The sequence below is a fragment of the Meriones unguiculatus genome, chromosome 8 (assembly GCF_030254825.1).
Source record: "Meriones unguiculatus strain TT.TT164.6M chromosome 8, Bangor_MerUng_6.1, whole genome shotgun sequence".
Classification (NCBI taxonomy): Eukaryota; Metazoa; Chordata; class Mammalia; order Rodentia; family Muridae; genus Meriones; species Meriones unguiculatus.
The window spans coordinates 74,766,594-74,783,977 of NC_083356.1; the positions used below are offsets into that span (position 1 = coordinate 74,766,594).

General features: G+C 45.6%; 1 protein-coding gene across 1 annotated transcript; it reads right to left on the reverse strand.

The window, feature by feature from the left end:
* Window positions 1-8,025: 8,025 nt before the first annotated feature.
* Swi5 (SWI5 homologous recombination repair protein) lies at window positions 8,026-17,292 on the reverse strand (the record flags this gene model as incomplete). Its single annotated transcript, XM_021663429.2, has 5 exons — window positions 8,026-8,335; window positions 9,859-9,953; window positions 11,092-11,213; window positions 16,905-16,953; window positions 17,213-17,292. Coding segments are annotated over 5 exons (411 nt in total), but the record flags the coding sequence as incomplete, so codon positions are not given.
* Between the last annotated feature and the right edge of the window lie 92 nt (window positions 17,293-17,384).

Here is a 17,384-nt window from a genome sequence, read left to right on the forward strand (position 1 = left end):
CACAGGTGCCCCTCCTTAGTTCCTCTCAAGTGAGAACGTGTCATCCCGGGACACTCAGAAAGACCTACCTCACCAAGCACCTGTAATCCCAGCATTTGGGGAGGCAGAGGCACGCAGAGCTCTGTGAGTTCGAGGTTAGCCTGGTCCTCAAATAAAAGTGAATCCAAGACAACCAAGGCTACACAGACAAACCCTGTCTCGAAAAAGAAAGAAGGAAAGAGAAAAGAAAAAGAAAGAAAGAAAAGAAGACCTACCTCTTCCTGGTACATTATTTAAGCATCCTAAGAATCTGTTTAAAATCTCTTGATTTTTAGACAGAATCTTGCACCTAGCCCTGGTTGCCTGGTACTATGAAGCCCAGGCTGGCTTCAAAACTTGCGGCAATTCTCCTGAGAGTGGGGATTACAAGCATGCTCTATCATACCTGAGTTTTTTCTTAAAAAGTAAGTTTAATTGTGTGTGTGTGTGTGTGTGTGTGTGTGTGTGTGTGTTATGGGTCTGTAGTCTGTGCATGATTGCAGTGCCTAGGGAGGCCAGATCTCTATAGAGCTGGTGTTACAGGTAGTTGTGAGCTGTCCATTTTAAGTGCTAGAAACTTAACTCGCATCCTCTGCAAGAGCAGTACACACTGTCTTTTGTTTACTTCATTTTACTTTATGTGAATGGGTGCTTTACCTCCATGTACTTTTGTAGCACATGCTTGCACTTCCCACAGGAGAGAGAGGTGTATCCCCTGGGACTGGAATTTCCAGTAATTCAATTAATTGGAAGCTGCTGGACTCTCAAATCTTGCTGCTTGCCTTGAGCAAAGGTTCTGGCAGTCCAACAGCCAGATCAACTACTTTTATGTCAGCACTAACCTTTTTAACACTTAGCAGAGACCTTGAAACTACTCAGTGACCAGAGCTCCTGAAGGCATAGCCACAGCCTGGGCTGTTTCAATTTGTGCCAGATGTCTCTATCCTAAGCCTCTGGGTGACTTCTCACCATCCCACCCAGGCCAGAGTGGGAAGCTGGGCCAGCACCTGTAAGCTGATCATCCAAAGGAAGCCTAGGAAGAAAGAATGGGAGAAAAGGATTGCCCATCTCGGAGGAACAGGGTCAGACAGGCTTCTGGGAGTCAGGGAAAGAACAAGAAACTCAAGACTGAATAGAGCAACAGAGCCACCCAGATGTCCCCACTGCCCACATCTATTTCTTGCTCATTTAACTCCCAGTGTCAATTTAGCAGGCCAGCTAGGTCCTTCTCTTTTCTCAGTCTGCCCACTCCTTATTATTCTTGTTTTTGCTTTTCCAAAGGACACACCCTGACCTATTTTGAGGGGCTCTAGCTCAGCTTCCTGAAAGATGGAACCCTTCTACATTATATGGTTGCATTTCTCTCTTTCCATCTCTCAGTCGACCTATAGCCAAATCTCCTTCACCTTCTACCCTACAGCACCCCCCTCTGTTTACACTCCCCTCACTACTTCTCTAGCAAGCCAAAGCCAACCAGTAGTCCTACTTTGCTGGGGTTTTTTCCTTCTGTTCTTTTCTCTCCATTCATATACTCAGTAATCAATATTCTCCAACTGTCAGTGTCTTTCTGCTCCCTGAAATGATTGGTGCTTAAGGGGTGATTATTTTCCATTGACTGTTACTGGATTTTCATAGAAGGCCTACCTGGATAGAGATTGTTGTTGCAGACAGTATTCTATTCTCAGGGAGTACTGGGAGTTGAACCTGGTTCCCTAAACATCAGTCTGACCAAGGAAAATGACACCACAACCCTACTAGGCTGCCTTAAACCCTGCACACATTTCCACTGAATGAAGAAAGGGCAATACAATTTGAAAAAAAAATTTCTACCAAAAATACAGGCTGTACAAGTCCCCATAAAAGAACACAGGAAACACTAAAAATCAAGACATGTTTCTTTCCCAAATACGAATTCCATCTTAATGGCCTACACGAGAGTGACTTTGGTGAGATCCAGAGAAAGACATCCTTCATGAAGATGGAGCCTTCTGTGAAGGTCACCACCAGTTTCACAAATGAACTCCAAGGAATAAAGGCAGCCAACCAGGGTCTAGAAGACTTCCTGGCAAACAGCCAAGTACCAGGTCTTCTGGGTGATATATCCTTGAGACAGTCTGGCACTTGGGGTCAGAAAGTACAACGGATGGTTTAGAGGCAGGCAGGTTTGCAATGGGATTTGTCAAGACATTATTATTGGTGTTTGGAAGCCATTTCATGAGCCACCAGGGAACAGCAGGAAGCAGCAGAGGTAAAAGATACCATCATGGGGCTGGAGAGATGGCTCAGCTGTTAAGAGCACTGTCTGGTCTTTCAAAGGTCATGAGTTCAATTCCCAGCGACCACATGGTGGCTCATAACCATCTATAATGTGAACTGATTCCTTCTTCTGGCAGATGTAAATGCAGATAGAACACTCACATACATAAAATAAATAAATATTTTAAAAAAAAAGATACCATCATGGACAACTCTAGAAACTGCCCTCCTGACCCCATCTTAAATAACTTATTTAAAAACAAAAACAGAATAGTAAAAAGGGGTACTGGGTAGTGATGGCGCACACCTTTAGTCCCAGCACTCAAGAGGCAGAGACAGACAGATCTCTGAGTTCAAGGTCAGCCTGGTCTACAGAGTAAGTTCCAAGACACCGAGAGCTACACAGAGAAACTGTGTCTTGAAAAAGAAAAATCAAGTTAGGTGTGGTGGCACATGCCTTTATTCCCAGCAGAGACAGAGGCAGGTGGATTTCTGTGAGTTCAAGGCCAGTCTCGTCTACAATGTGATTTCAGGACTGAGAAACCCTATCTGGAAAAGCAGAAACAAAACAAAACAACCAAAAAAATAAAAAACAACAACAATAAAAAAAAAAAAAAAAAAAAAAACAAGCTGAGGGTTTAGTTCAGTAACCCCATGCCTATCATGCATGGGGTTCTATGTTCAATTTCCAAGAACAAACAGAGAGCAAGAGAACTAGGGAGATGGCTCAGTTGGTAAAATAATTGTCATGCAAACATAAGGATACTAGTTCAAGCCCTATCACTCATGTAAAAAGTTTATAACAGCAGCATTGATAGCTGTAATCCTAATACTCAGGAGGCAGAGACAGGACTGTCTCTAAGGTTTACTGGTCAACCAGCCCAGCCAAATTGGCAAGCTCCCCTTTTTTCATTCTTTTTAAAATATTTTATGTAATTTTATTATATGTACATTAGTGTGAAGGTGACAGATTCCTTGGAATTGGTGTTACAGACCGTTGTGAGCTGCTGTGTGGGTGCTGGGAATTGAACCCAAGTCCTTTGGAAGAGTAGCCAGTGCTCTTAACCACTGAGCCACCTCTCCAGCCCCACCCCTTTTTGTTTTTTTGAGACAGGGTTTCTCTGTGTAGCCTTGGCTGTCCTGACTTGCTTTGAAGACCAGGCTAGACTAGAACTCACAGTGATCTGCCTGCCTCTGCCTCCCTGAGTGCTGGGATTACAGGCTTGTGCCACCATGCCCAGCTGTAAATTCCCCTTTCACTGAGAAACCCTGTCTCAAAAAAAAAAAAAAAAAAAAAAGTGGTGAGTGACTGAGGAAGACAACCAATGTAGACCTTTAGCCTAAATAGACAGTCACATACACATAAAGTAAAAATTAGGTGCAACAGCAAATGGTTGTAACCCTAGTGCTGGAAAGGTGGAGATGGACAATCCATGGGACTCACTGGCCAGCTAGCCTAACAGGAGATGCAAGCCAAACAGAGACCCTGCCTTAAAAAAAAAAAAAAAAAAAGCTGGCAGACAGCATCTAGGGAACAACACCCGAAGCCGTCTTCTCGACCTCTGCCCTCCGCACAGAAGCACCCATGTGCCCGTGCACCCACACAAACAAGCGCATACACATACTTAGATGTAGATCAGTGGGAGAGTGCCTGGCAGGTACAGTTCCTCAGCTGATCCCCTGGTGCACGAAAATTTTCAAAATTTCTCAGCACTTGGGAAGTAAAGGCAGAAAGGCCACCCTCTGGACTCAAAAAGCCAAATAAAACTAAATCAAACTTAAAAAGATGAGTTGGAGAGATAGTTCAGTGGTTAAGAGTATTTGTTGCCCTTCCAAAGGACTTGAGTTCAAATCCCAGTATCCATGGTGGGTCAGGTGGCTCACAACCGCCTATAACACCTGATCCAAGGCAGCCAATGCCCTTTCTGGCCTGTGAAGGCCCTGCCCTCACAGCACCTCACAACCTCCATAACACACGTTCTTTTTTTCAAGACAGGGTGTCTCTGTGTAACCCTGGTTGTCCTGGGCTCACTGTGGACCAGGCTGGCCTCCCTCTGCCTCCTACGTGCTGGGATTAAAGGTGTGAAACATCACCACCGCGAGGCTCACACACAACTCTTTTCAAACTTATAAAAGGCAAAGCTCTGGGCCTGCAAACTCAGAGTTCCTAAGCACTGGGGGTCCGCATTTCAAATGCATAGTATTATCTTGTGGTGCTCAGGTCTATGTACAAGCTGGACAAATGCTCTAATACTGAGTTACACCCTTAGTCCCTCCCTACGTTGAGACAGAGTCTCACTGTATGTCCCTGGGTAACCTGGACTAACCAGGCCAGGCTGGCCGTGGACTGCCTGCCTCTACTTCTTGAATGCTGAGTTTAAAGCCATGTGCCACTGTACCTAGCCAAGGGTAGATACAATTTCTGAGAAACCTAACAGAGGTTTGTGACTAAAATATTGGACCTGAGAATTCAGAGAGCTCTGGATTCAAATTCTAGATCCTCACTAAACAGTGGTTGCATACCCACAATTGTAGCATTTCAGAGGCAGGAAGATGAGCTCCAGGCCAACCCCCACCTCCAGACACACTAGTATCCCCATGTACCCAGGGCTGGGCCTAAATGTAGCAATCCTTAGGCTTTCCTGGGTCTTGGGATAATTTCTTCAAGAAAAGCCAGTCCTGGGACTGGAGAAGTGGCTCAGAGGTTGAGAGCACTGGTTGTTCTTCCAGAGGTCCTGAGTTCAATTCCCAGCAACCACAACCATCTGTAATGAGGTCTGGTGCCCTCTTCTGACCTGCAGGCACACATGCAGGCAAACTACTGTATACATAATAAATCTTAAAAAAAGAAAAGCCAATCCTCCCTTGGGCGTCAGGACGGTGCTCGATGGTGCTTAGCTAGCCTCGAGCCAGGCAGCTGGGCTACTTGGCACGTCCTGTGCATCACCTGGCTCAATCTGGGCAGGGAGCACTCTACAGAACCTTAGTCCATTGTCAGTAAGATGCCTCAGGTGAGGGGCGCAGGTCCAGAGCAGAGCTGGGGAAATACCTGGTCACTGCAGTGGCCAGCCCTTGTCTGACACCTTTGGCTTGTAACTAATTTGGATGTATGATTACTTCGCCTCCTCTGTCCCTGCCCACATGCTGCCTATTAAGCACATCTGAGCGGGCACTGCCCCAACAGGCTGGTGCCTGCCACTAGCACAGGAGAGCTGTTCTGACACTGAGCTGGACCTGGAGGAATTTTCCTCCCTGGTGTGGTGCCCTCCTTGGGTGCTTATGATTGATGCAAGTGCAGAGCTAGTTAGTGGACCTGACTGCTTGTCACAATCCCAAGTCACTTTCCATCCAAACTGAATTCCTGTCTTGGGGCTACCATCTATTCTGACCTGAGTGTCTAACATGCTGTTTCCTGACCTGGAACTCTACCACATTCTTGTCTGCCAGGCCCATTATGATATAAAGTGCAAGAATGGCTAGGAAAGGCCAACCACCAGTGGCTGCTTCCTGGGAAAAAGTGACATGGGGATGGATCTCCCTGTGAACTGGAAAGATGTCAGGAATAGGGCCAGAGCACAAACATGAGTCACTGGGGAAATGGTCCAGGTGCTAGGTTGCTGGGTCACGAGCAGTGTGGCTGCCTACCAAGTCCTCCAGAAGTTTGGTTTTTGGGCCTAATTCCTATTGAACACTTGTGCTCATCTTTATCCCAACCTCCCTATTTGGACCACGTGACTGTGTTGACAATGGCCTGCAACACAAATGAGAAATGAGGCCTTTCAAAGTTGTGTCTTTTGTATCTTGTCTCCCACCACCCCCCTTTCTTTTGAGACAGGGTTTCTCTGTGTAGCCTTGGCTATCCTGTTCTTGCTTTGTAGACCAGGTCTGCCTCTCCCAAGTGCTGGGATTACAAGCGTACACCACTGTCTGCCTGGCTCTCTGCACTGCTTTTCTTTTTTGAAAATTATACAGTCTACCTGCATGTGTGCGTGTAGGCCAGGAAGTGGACACCAGATCACAGTATAGATGGTTGTGAGCCACCATATGGTTGCTGGGAATTGAACTCAGGAGGACCTTTGGAAGAACAGCCAGTGCTCTTAACCTCTGAGCCATCTCTTCAGCCCCTCTCTGCTGCTTTTCAAGTACTGATATTAAAGACATACCACTACCATGCCCAGCAGCAGACATTAAAAAATAAAAGATTTGGTGCTGGAGGGATGTTATAGGACCAGGGATCAGTTCCCAGCACCTACGTCAGACACTCAAGCTGCCTATAACTCCAGCTCCAAAGAAATCCTAAGCCTCTGAGGCCTTGGGCACTCACATACACATATTTAAAAGAAAAAAAAAATTCATGTGTATGTATGTCTGTATGTCTGTGTGGGAGAGGGGTGCCTGCAGAGGCCCCAAGAGGGGGCTGGAGTGGGAGTGGTTGTGAGCTGCGAACATGTGCGGTAGGAACTAACTTGAGACAGGGTTTCACTGTGTAGCCCTGATATTTGCCTGCCTGCCTCTGCCTCCTGAATGCTGGGATTAAGGTGTGCAGTTAACTGGGCAGTGGTGGTGCAGGCCTGAAAACCTAGCACTTAGGGAAGCAGAGACAGACAGATCTGAGTTCAAGGTCAGCCTGGTCTACACAGATAAACTCTTGTCTCGAATCCTACCGACCCTGGACTGCACATGTGTAGTTAAGGCTGGGTTTTAGAGATTACACTTCCTTCACTGCACGTCAAGCTGTCCACTGGCCCTGTGAGAAGCAGCACCAGCAGGGGTGGGTAGCTGGAGGAGTCAGAACTTGCTGCAAGTCTAAAGTGCAAATCCCATTTTTTTATCACAGCGAACAGAGCACTGGCCTAGCTGCTTTAGGGAGGCCAGATGAGGATACTGGGTCCTCTGGAACTGGAAGCTATGAATTTCTATGAGTGCTGGGAACTGAACACAGGTGCTCTGGAAGAGTAGCCAGTGCTCTAAACAGGTGAGCTGTTTACATGTAATGAGCAGAGGACAGCAGTAGTTCATCCTCGCCTGAGTTACAAATGGGGGTTGTGATTCCCATTCTCAACATCAACTTGCAAGGGAGATCCTTCTGAGAAAGCTGAACATATTAACTTTTTCTCCTTTAGAATCAAGACATAAGCCAGGAGGCCAGCCTGGTCTATAGTGAGTTCCAGCTGGGGTTCCACAGAAAAACCCCATCTCGAAAACATAAAAATAGAATTATTGAGACATTATTAATGTTCATGTATGCATATTGTATGTGTGTGTATGTGTGTGGGGGGTGCATGTGTGCTGTGGTGCACAATAGGTGAGAACAGCTCTGAGAAAGATTCTCTCCTACCTTTATGTGGGTGTTCTGAGAATCAAATACACAGCTCATCATCAGCCACCTCTCCAGCCTCCTGAATTTTATACAATGACAGTCGAAATTTGATATTTAACAATGTTGGCAGTTAATTCCAGCATTCAGGGAGGCAGAGGCAGGTGGATCACTGTGAGTTCCAGGACAGACTGGTCTACAGAGCAAGTTCCAGTTATTTCCAGGCTACAGAGAAACCCTGTCTCAAAACAAACAAACAAACAAACAAACAAACAAAGAAAAGGATCCTCACGGATGTAGAGGTTACAGCTATGAGACTCAGCAGGAATAAGCTGACGTGCTCAACAGAAGGCATGTCTGGGGCTAGTAGAGGACATGGACCAGAACCATAGAGACTGCTCATATGCTTAAAACAAAAGGGACAACCACACACATCCATTCACAAATATATTTAGAAACCTTGGCACTAACAAATCGGACCCTTCCCAACACCCCTCTTTTCTAGGACCCACCCCAAATTTAGTTTGGGCTCTTTAAAAAATTTTGGACTTCTAGTGTTTTGTTTTTGCTTTTTTAAATCTGGAAAGCACGTGAATGTACTGTCTGGGCTCTCTGCTCTTCATGGTCCCATCCACTTGTCCCTGTGGACTGTGCTGTGGATGAAATCGCGCAATTCTGCTCAGTCGTTCAGGTCTAGATCAAAATCTGGATACAGGTCCTTGGTGGTAACACCTCGGGTCACAGCTGAAAGAAATGAAGGAAGGGTTACTATCCACTGAAGAAGGTCAAAACTCAAACTAAGGACACTGTCCTGACCACCCAACCACCACCGCTGGAGCCCAGATTCACACCTTAGCTAAATGGCAACGGTGATTTCCCATGTTTCTCTTTCCAAGCCTTGCCCCTGGGGTCTTGGCCGGGACACCCCACATCAAACAAACATTTCAGCATGGCCTACAGCCAGCTTTTGAGGCTGCAGCCTGTGTGAGCCTGCTGTTCTTGCTACTCTGCCTAAGAGACTTATCCTTTTCGACAATGGGATGGCTCTCCTCAGAGGCCTCTCCTAGGACCTATCTTGTTCTCTCTGCCACCATCTTCAGATCTTAGTATTCCCATCTCCACTGTTTCCTTCACAGAACTTAACACATTGTAGCATTTCTGTTCATTTACTGACTGACCATTCTGCCAGTTATCAGCAGTAAACCCAAACCACGTTTCACCCCTGTTCCAGCACCTGAGAGCACCTGGTACAGAGGAGATGCCCAGTAAATATTCAGTGGAAAGACAGGAAGTGACAGGACACCAGTTCCAGGTCACATGAACTAGAGGTGACAAGTCTCCACCAGAATTCTAACAAGAACACCTTTATTACTGTTGTTGTTGTGACAGGATCTCACTATGGAATCCAAGCAGGTCCTGAACTTATGATCGTCCTGCTTCAGCCTCCAGAGTGTTCGGATTTCAGACATACACCATGACATCTGGCTACAACATTTTTTTTTTTTTTTTGGCTTGGATCACTCCTTTTGGACACTTTCGTTTCCCTCCCATTTTTTGCTCCCTCCTCTGTAACCCATTCCCAATGACACAATTCCTCTCTGCTGTAAATCTGGGTTCCTCTGGGCTATGGGACCTTGGATGCCAACAGGATTTCTGTATCAAGTGCTAAAACTCAGGCAGCAGCTGGTCAACAATACAGCTCTGGCTGCAGAATATCAGGATATACCACACTGAGCCAGTGCAAAATGCTACTGAGCTTACATAAGGCATCTACACAGTATCTTACCGAAAACCAGGCTGATTTCCATGGCAGGCTGCTCTAGTCATCCCAAACACACAGGTGTCTGCCTTGGAAGACTCTGGATTTAGCTGGAAGAAGATCTAAATCCCACTGTTTATCATAAAGAGCTGCGCAGCTGCCCTGGTCCTTGCTGCCATTTAAGCAAGTTGGTTATCAGAGGTATCCATGGTATCTCAATGACTCTGCAGACCATGGAAGAACAGGGTACCCTTAGTCCTTCCTGTTCAAACTTGCACCAAAGTAGGACCTATGCTTGAGATCCTGGGGACTAAAGCAAGAGCTGCACACCTGCTTTACAGGGTACTCAGGGGGAGCAGAGGTTGGTCAGAAAAGTGGCTGGAGTATTCCCAGAGCAGGGTTGTTTCTAAGAGTGGGATAGTTGGCAAGGGCAAGTCAGGGGACCAAAAAGTAAAATCCAACACCCCCAGAGAGGGGAGGAGCCACCTTCCCATCCCTTGAGACTCACCCAGTTTGCCCAGTAGCATCTGTGCTACATCCTTGACATCATTGTACTCATGGAGGAGGGAGATATGTTCCTCCAGTTCAATCACACGGTAGCCCCTGGGGAAAGCAAAGGAGAACAAACATGATTAGGTAAGCTGATAATGACCCCTGATCTGGGGACACCGAGACATTTGTTCAGCATCTATTTAACAAATAACATTTCCTAGGTGCTAGGCCTGGGAGACAGTGATGACAGGATGGAACCTGCTTTTCTGAAGCTTATAATGGGCAGATGATCTGCTCACCCTCTCTTACCTAGCAAAGTTACCTTGTCACTTAAAGGTGGCATTTTTAGAAACATGGTTACTATGTGACCCTGGCCATAGATAAGCACATAGTTTAGGTCACTAGGCAGATTTCTTCATGTAAAATATACATCCCAGTACAGCTCAGCCTCTGCTCTGAGGCTGGAGTAAGGAGCATGAAGAAGCCAGGAGTTGTGAAGATAGATTTTCCTAGATGCTGAAACTCCACACTGAAAGGACCCGCAGTAGTCACCTGTGCCTAGAAAGTAGCACCAGAAAGAGACCAGAATAGCCCAGAATAGCCACTGCTTCCACTTCCAAAAGCTTCCGAGACCCTGGTTTTAGGCTTGTCCCAACCTGACTTCCCAGAAGGGTTGCAAATATACTCAGAGTCCAATTTAGAATCTTTTATATGCCATCCTACTGCAGCTGGGTTTCTGTTGATAGGCACTAATTAAAAGTTAAGAATGTCTGTATATGACTTAGGATCAATCCTAAGGCCTTATGGACAACAAGTGAGTACTCTGCCACAGAACTCCACTGCAGTGGGGATGGAAACCAGGGCTTTGTGCATGTGAGGCAAGCACTTCACAATTGCCTGATTTTTTTTTAAATATTTATTTATACCACATTCTGCCTGCATGTGTGCTTGCACACCAGATCTCACTACAGATGATTATGAGTCACCATTGGTAGCTGGGAATTGAACTCAGAACCTTTGGAAGAATAGCCAGTGCTCTTAACCTCTGAGCCATCTCTCAAGCCCCCAGCCTCAAAGTTATCTTAATCACACTAGGGTGACAGCAAGACTTGCTCAGAAAACTAGATGTGGCTGCCCACACCACTAAGAGGAGACAGAATGATCAGCTCAATGTTATCAGCCATATAGCAAGTCTAAGGCCAGCCTGGGGTACAGGAGAGTCTTAGAAAATAAAATAACAAAGACTTACTCTGATACCAACTGGGTAATCTCCCTGTCCAGCATGTCTCGCTTCTCCTTCAGTTTCTGAATGTCAGAGATCAAAGACTCTTCAGTGATCTCATCAGCCTGTTCAGGATTGGGAGATGAACGCTGAGTGGCAAAAGAAACATCATCAGCTGGACTGACCAGTTATCCAGAAATCAGAGCCATTGTAATACCTCTCAAAGCCATTCTCTATTTCTGCTTAGTAATAGGCGCCCTTCCCTCAGCTTTTCTTGGAATTAGGTGTGGCCCTAAAACTGTTATGACAAGTAGAAATGTCATCAGGAGTGACATGTACAATGTCTGAGAATGTCTTTCCAGCAACAGAACCTAACTCTGGCCTTTCTCTGCCTGAAATGTTGAAGCAATGCTGGAGTAGATCAGCATATCATGGATGAGAAAGCAGCCTTATGGAGGCTGGAGCAAGATAGAGTCCATGATGGCAGTTATTCAGGGCTTTCTTCCCAGCCAAACCCAATCCTAAGCAGCTTGGCCTGCAGTTTAACCCCAACTTTGCAATGCCACTGGATTTACAATAGCACTGGACAACAAGATCTTTCCCTAGGGCTACATTTCATCTTTGCCCTTTTTACCTAAGCCTATGAAGCAACCTATAGGTTGCAATTTCCAGGGGATCACTGCCGGGAGCCAAGGCCAGCTAGTGGAAAGTTACAGACAGCTGCAACAAGGTCGTAGGTGAGAGATTTACGTTTCTGGAACCTATGAGACATCTGTGTGTCAGGCTAGACATTTTGAGATATCTTAACTGACATTCTTGTAGTATCTCTTTTAGTAAACATTCTTGCGGTGTTCTGCATCATCATTAATCATCCTGTTATATTTTATAAACTACATTGCTGACACATTTTCCCTTCCTGCCTTCTCCCTATAAAGTTGTGTGAAATTTTTCAAATAAACGAGAGCGAGATCAGACTATAGACTTGCTCTCATTCTTTGTGTCTCCTTGTCGCCACTTCATTCTTTTCCCCCCTCCTTAGGAACTCGTTGAACTCCCGCTGGGGTCATTTATCAGGTATTTACATTATGATGAATAACAGTAGCAAAATTAGTTATGAAGTGGCAACAAAATTTTGTGGAAGGGGTCACCACAACATGGAGAACTGTATTAAAGGGTGGAAGCATTATTAACGTTTAGAACCACTGCAGTAAAGGCTGGCATCTAGTGCTCAGCTTATCTTCAGGAAGTGTTACTTTGGATGAACCGCCTAGCAAGAAAACACAGGAAACTATGGTTCCTCTTCTTAGCTCTGGCTTGTGATCAGTCACTGCAATTATGAGTGAGCACTGTATGCCAGAGGGCAACAGTTTGCTTTGCTCCCTGCCAGCTGGCCACTGGCTGAGCTACCTGGGGGAGTGCTGGAGAGCTCCCCCTGGTGGTGAGGGTGCAGGAGAACTGGCAGGTTTATCAACTCAGACACCACCCAGGCCCAGACCCAGAGCTCTGAGTTGGACTACCTCAACATCTACCCACCAATGAACTGCAGGAGCACGTCAAGGGGTCAGTCCTACAAAGCCAAAGCTACAGGATCTCCATGACTCAGGGCAACAATAGGATATCTGAAAGGAGTCCCCATGAGGTTCTAGTATTGATAGCAGATGGCCTCAAACCAGACAATGAACATTTGCAAGCAAAGAAGTGAGGACAGAAAACTGTATTGTGGGACACAGTGTGATACACTATACCTTCCATGAGATTTATTTTCTTTTGAGGAGGTTGCAAGGATGGAGGGAAAGTACAAAGGGACGGGGAGATAAGTGGTTTGGGGGCACATGACGTGAAATCCACAAATAAAGTTTACAAAGCTTGTCATCTGACCTAAACAAACACACACACACACAATACATTAAAAATGTTTCAAAAGGGCCGAGATGGGTCAGTAAGTAAAGGTGTTTACTGCCAAACCTAACAGACTCAGAGACAACTCGGGAGTGAAGAAATGACTCCTTCAAGTTGTTCTCGGACTCCCACATGCCTACCACAGTACAATGGTTCTCACCCTTCCTAATGCTGCAACCCTGTAATACAGTTCTTCATGTTGTGGTGACCACAACCATAATATTTCATTGCTACTTAACTCTAAGTTTGATACTGGTGTGAATCATAATGTATCTGATATGGGGGATAACTGATATGCCACCCCAAGATTGAGAACTGCTGTTATAGTGCCTCCTGTCCCAAATAACATGCAATTTCACTTTTACTCTACAAAAAAAGGAGGAAATGGACCCAAGGTCTCACTATGTAGCTCTGGCTGGCCTGTTACTAGATAGAACCGGCTAGCTTCCAACTCAAAGATACATCTGTCTTTGCCTAGAATACAAGGATCAAAGGCATGTGCCACCATACCTAGTAGAAATAAGTGTAATTTTATAATTGTCTTTAAGGGGCTAGAATGACAGTTCAGGGGTTAAGAGCACTTGCAGCTCTTGCAGAGTCTCTGGGTTTGTTTCCTAGTAACCACATGGGGTTTTCAACCATCTACAACTCCAGTGCCAGGGGGTCAGACCTTCTCAGCTCTAGGCATCAAGCACCCACATGGTACACAGACACATGTAAACAAAACACTTATGTACAATTAAAACCCTTTTTTTTATTAAATATCTTTAAGTTATGTGTTTGTAGGGGTATGTGCACATGCAGGCGCTTGTGGAAGCCAAAGGCATTGTATCCCATGCAGCTGGAGTTCCAGCAGTTTGTGAGCCACCGGATATGGGTGATGGAACCTGAACTCAGGCCCTCTGCAAGAGCAGTATAGTCTTAACCACTGAGGCATCTCTCCATGTCCATACTTCACACTCTTATTTTCTGAGACAGGGTCTCTCTGAACTTACTCACTGATTCTGCTAGATAGCTGGCCAGCAAGCTCTGGGGTTGTTGCCGTCTCTACTTCAATACTAGGATTAAATGCATGTTTCTGCATCCAGTTTTCACACTAGTAAGTTTATATGGGTCATTTCATGGTAAGCACTTTACCCACAGAGCTATCTTTCTAATCTATTCTGATGTTTTACCTCATTTCTCATCACCTGACAAGTTTCGTGTTTTTTTTTTGTTTTTTTCAAGACAGGGAAATTTCTGTGTAGCCTTGGCTGGACTCACTTTGAAGACAGGCTGGCCCCAAGTACATTTTATTTTTATTTTCACACCACTGTCATCTTGGTAAATTCCAAGGAGACAGGACTTTGTGTTTGTCTGTTTCTGATACCAGCGTACCTACAAGAGTAGTTGGGCACTAGCAGACAGCATTAATCAAGTGAAAGATCCAATAGCTGATCATAACTGTAATAAAAACTTTGGAAAGCAATGCTCTAATGAAGCGTCTAGAATTGCTAGAGCCAGAAGTAGGGGGAAAGACTTCTGGGAGAAGCTAAACTTCAAAGGGCCAGTAAGTATTAGCTGGGCCAGCAACCCTAATAAAGCACGCTAGCCTGAGGAATTCTTCTCAGGTACTGCAACTCAGGTAAAGCTCAATCCTTGGCTCTCTCAAAGACATGAAGAAAGGTTGGGGTTTATTCAAATATATTCTTAACAGATTTAAGAAGTTAGCCAGCTGGGAGTGCTGGTATTAAATGCCTTTAATACCAGTGCTCGGGAGGCAGAGGCAGGTAGATCTCTGAGTTCAAGGCCAGCATTGTCTTTGGAGTTCAAGGATAGCCAGAGATACACAGAGAAACCCTGTCATGAGAAAAAACAAAACAAAAAAAAGTTAATAAAAGATACCCAAAGAATGAGAAAGTCAAGTGAGTATGAACTTCCAAAGACTTGAATTTGTATATATGTATTTTTTTATTTTTAAGGTAGCCTTGGCTGTCTTGGAATTCACTAGACCAGGCTGGTTTCAAACTCACTGAATTTCATCTGCACCTGTCCAGCCTCCCAAGAACACCTGGTATTAAAGTAAAGGCAAGTGCCATTACTCATGGCCACATTTTATGTCTAAACAACAGTCACATATAGGCGACTTCTGAAATTACTCAAAGGTCTGCTAAAGAATTCTAAAGTGATTACAAATGTTCCATAGTTACTGACACCGGCCTGACAGGTTTACAGTAATTAGAACCCTAGATCACAAGGATGCAAAAAATTAGGGTATCATTTTTACTGTAAACAAAGTTAATAGTCTAACGAGACTCCTAGAAAACTTCTGGATGAGGAGTGAGGCCCTGCCCAAGGTCTGGAATTAAGTCTAGTGTATTGCTACCTTAACATTCCTATACAGAAATATTTCTCCTTAAAAGAAATACTGGAGTTCAGCTGGTAAAAGTGCTTGGTGACAAGCCCGAAGACCCTAGTTGAATCCCTAGACTCACACCGTAGAAGAGCTCTAGAACTCACATAGGTCTGCAAAGCAAAACCAGGACAGCAAAAGCTACACAGTGAAACCCTATCTCAAAAAACAAAAACATCAAAACAAACAACAAAAAACAAAAAACAAAGTCTAGAAAGCTGTTGACTTCCATATGTACTAACATTCCATTGCCCACAAACACACACTAAACACAATTTTTAAAATGTCATTTTAAAATAACAATAAATAAATAAAATAAAGAAAAGAAAAAGCTGGGTTGATGGTATAGGCCTTTAATCTGTTTTGGGAGGCTGAGGCAGGCAGAGCTCTGTGAGTTCAAGGCCAGCGTGAACTGCAGCCAGGGACACATATAAAGAACCTGACTCAAAAAAACAAGTTGGGCTGTGGTGGCATGTGCCTTTAATCCTACCACTTGGGAGGCAGAGGCAGGTTTCTGTGAGTTCAAGGATCGCATGGTCTACAGAGTGAGTTTCAGGACAGCCATGGTTACACAGAGAAACCCTGTCTCTAAAAAAAAACCAAATTATAAAAAAGAATACTGTCTTTATGTTGGCAAGATCTGCAGCGAATGTTGCACTGGAATCTCTGATTCTAAAATCAATGTGTTTGTTTTTCTTTTTTTGTGGGGACAATTTCTCTGTAACCTTAACTACAAATGGTTCTGTACCCCCTGTTCCAGGGATGGCGATCATGTCGGTTTCAAAAAGTTGTTTATAACCATCTTGCAACCCTACCTTTGTTTCAAAGGACCACCTGAGTGACTGTTCTGCCCACCCTGCAACCCTGTCTTGTTTCAGGATGTCCTGAGGACTGATGGGTATGCTTATGTCCTGCTCCTGTACCCCACCTATTTTGTTTACTAAATACCCCATTTGACAACCCCTACTGGAGCTCTAAAAGCCTTGTCTTCCTCACATCTGACAATGACTTGAGCCTCACCTTAGGAGGAGGCATTCTGTAAACAGGAATAAAAAAAGCTTGCTTTGTTTGCTTTAACTGATTTGACAATGACGATTTGGGTCGGCGGTCCTTCTACTCCCATTTTTGGGATTAACAACTGTCTCAAAAAGGGGGGTGCATAAACAAAAAGAAATTACCAAAAAGGAGTGAATCAAGATTTCATCGAGGAGTACTTTAAAAACCCATCTTTGGGTATGAGAAATGAAGGATGGTGAGTTTGGAGGGTGACCACAAAAAGGAGATAGTTACTACTGGTAGCTTAGAAAGTGGCCAGCATAAGGAGAGTTTTTGACTGGGAAACCATGCAGGACTGAAGGTAGGCTGGATGAGGGGGACAACGCTGTGAGCAGGAGGCGGCTGGAGAAGAGTGGGAGGGCAGGGCCCCATTTCTGAGGAAGAGGAAGGAGTGGGATTAGGAAAGGGAGGCGGGAGGCTCCTGAAAAGGGAGGAGATGGGTGGGCGGGTGTTGGGATGCGGAGGAAGGGAGGGGTGGGGCTGACATACTCACCGGTGATCGGAAGGCCGCATGGCAAATTCGGTTGAGTTCTGCCTCAGACCTGGGGAGGAACCCGGGGAAAGGGCTGATGAGGGCGGGGCCCCCGAGGGAACGCGGGGGCCGCAGAAGAGGACGCTGGGCCGGGATCCTGCTGCCAGGGCATTACCTGACCTACCGGGTTGGGGTAGGGGTCTTTGAGGTCGGGGTTCACAAGGTGGGAAGGGAGCTGTGCGGAGAACGGGTTACGAGGGGCCTGGTGAGAGGAAGTCAGGGACGAGGCGCGAGGAAAAGAGCTGTGAAAAGAAGCGTTCCTCGCCCACCTCCTGAGCCCTGAGGTCCGAGGTACCCGGAGGGGCGACGGACGATCATCGGAAGGGTCCAGGGTTGGGGTTAAACGGCTGCCTCAGCAACGAGAAATCTACGGCGGAGGCCAACGACCGCTCCCGTCGAGCTGCGCGCGCACCAAGCGAGAGCGGTTCCGCCCCTCCCTCC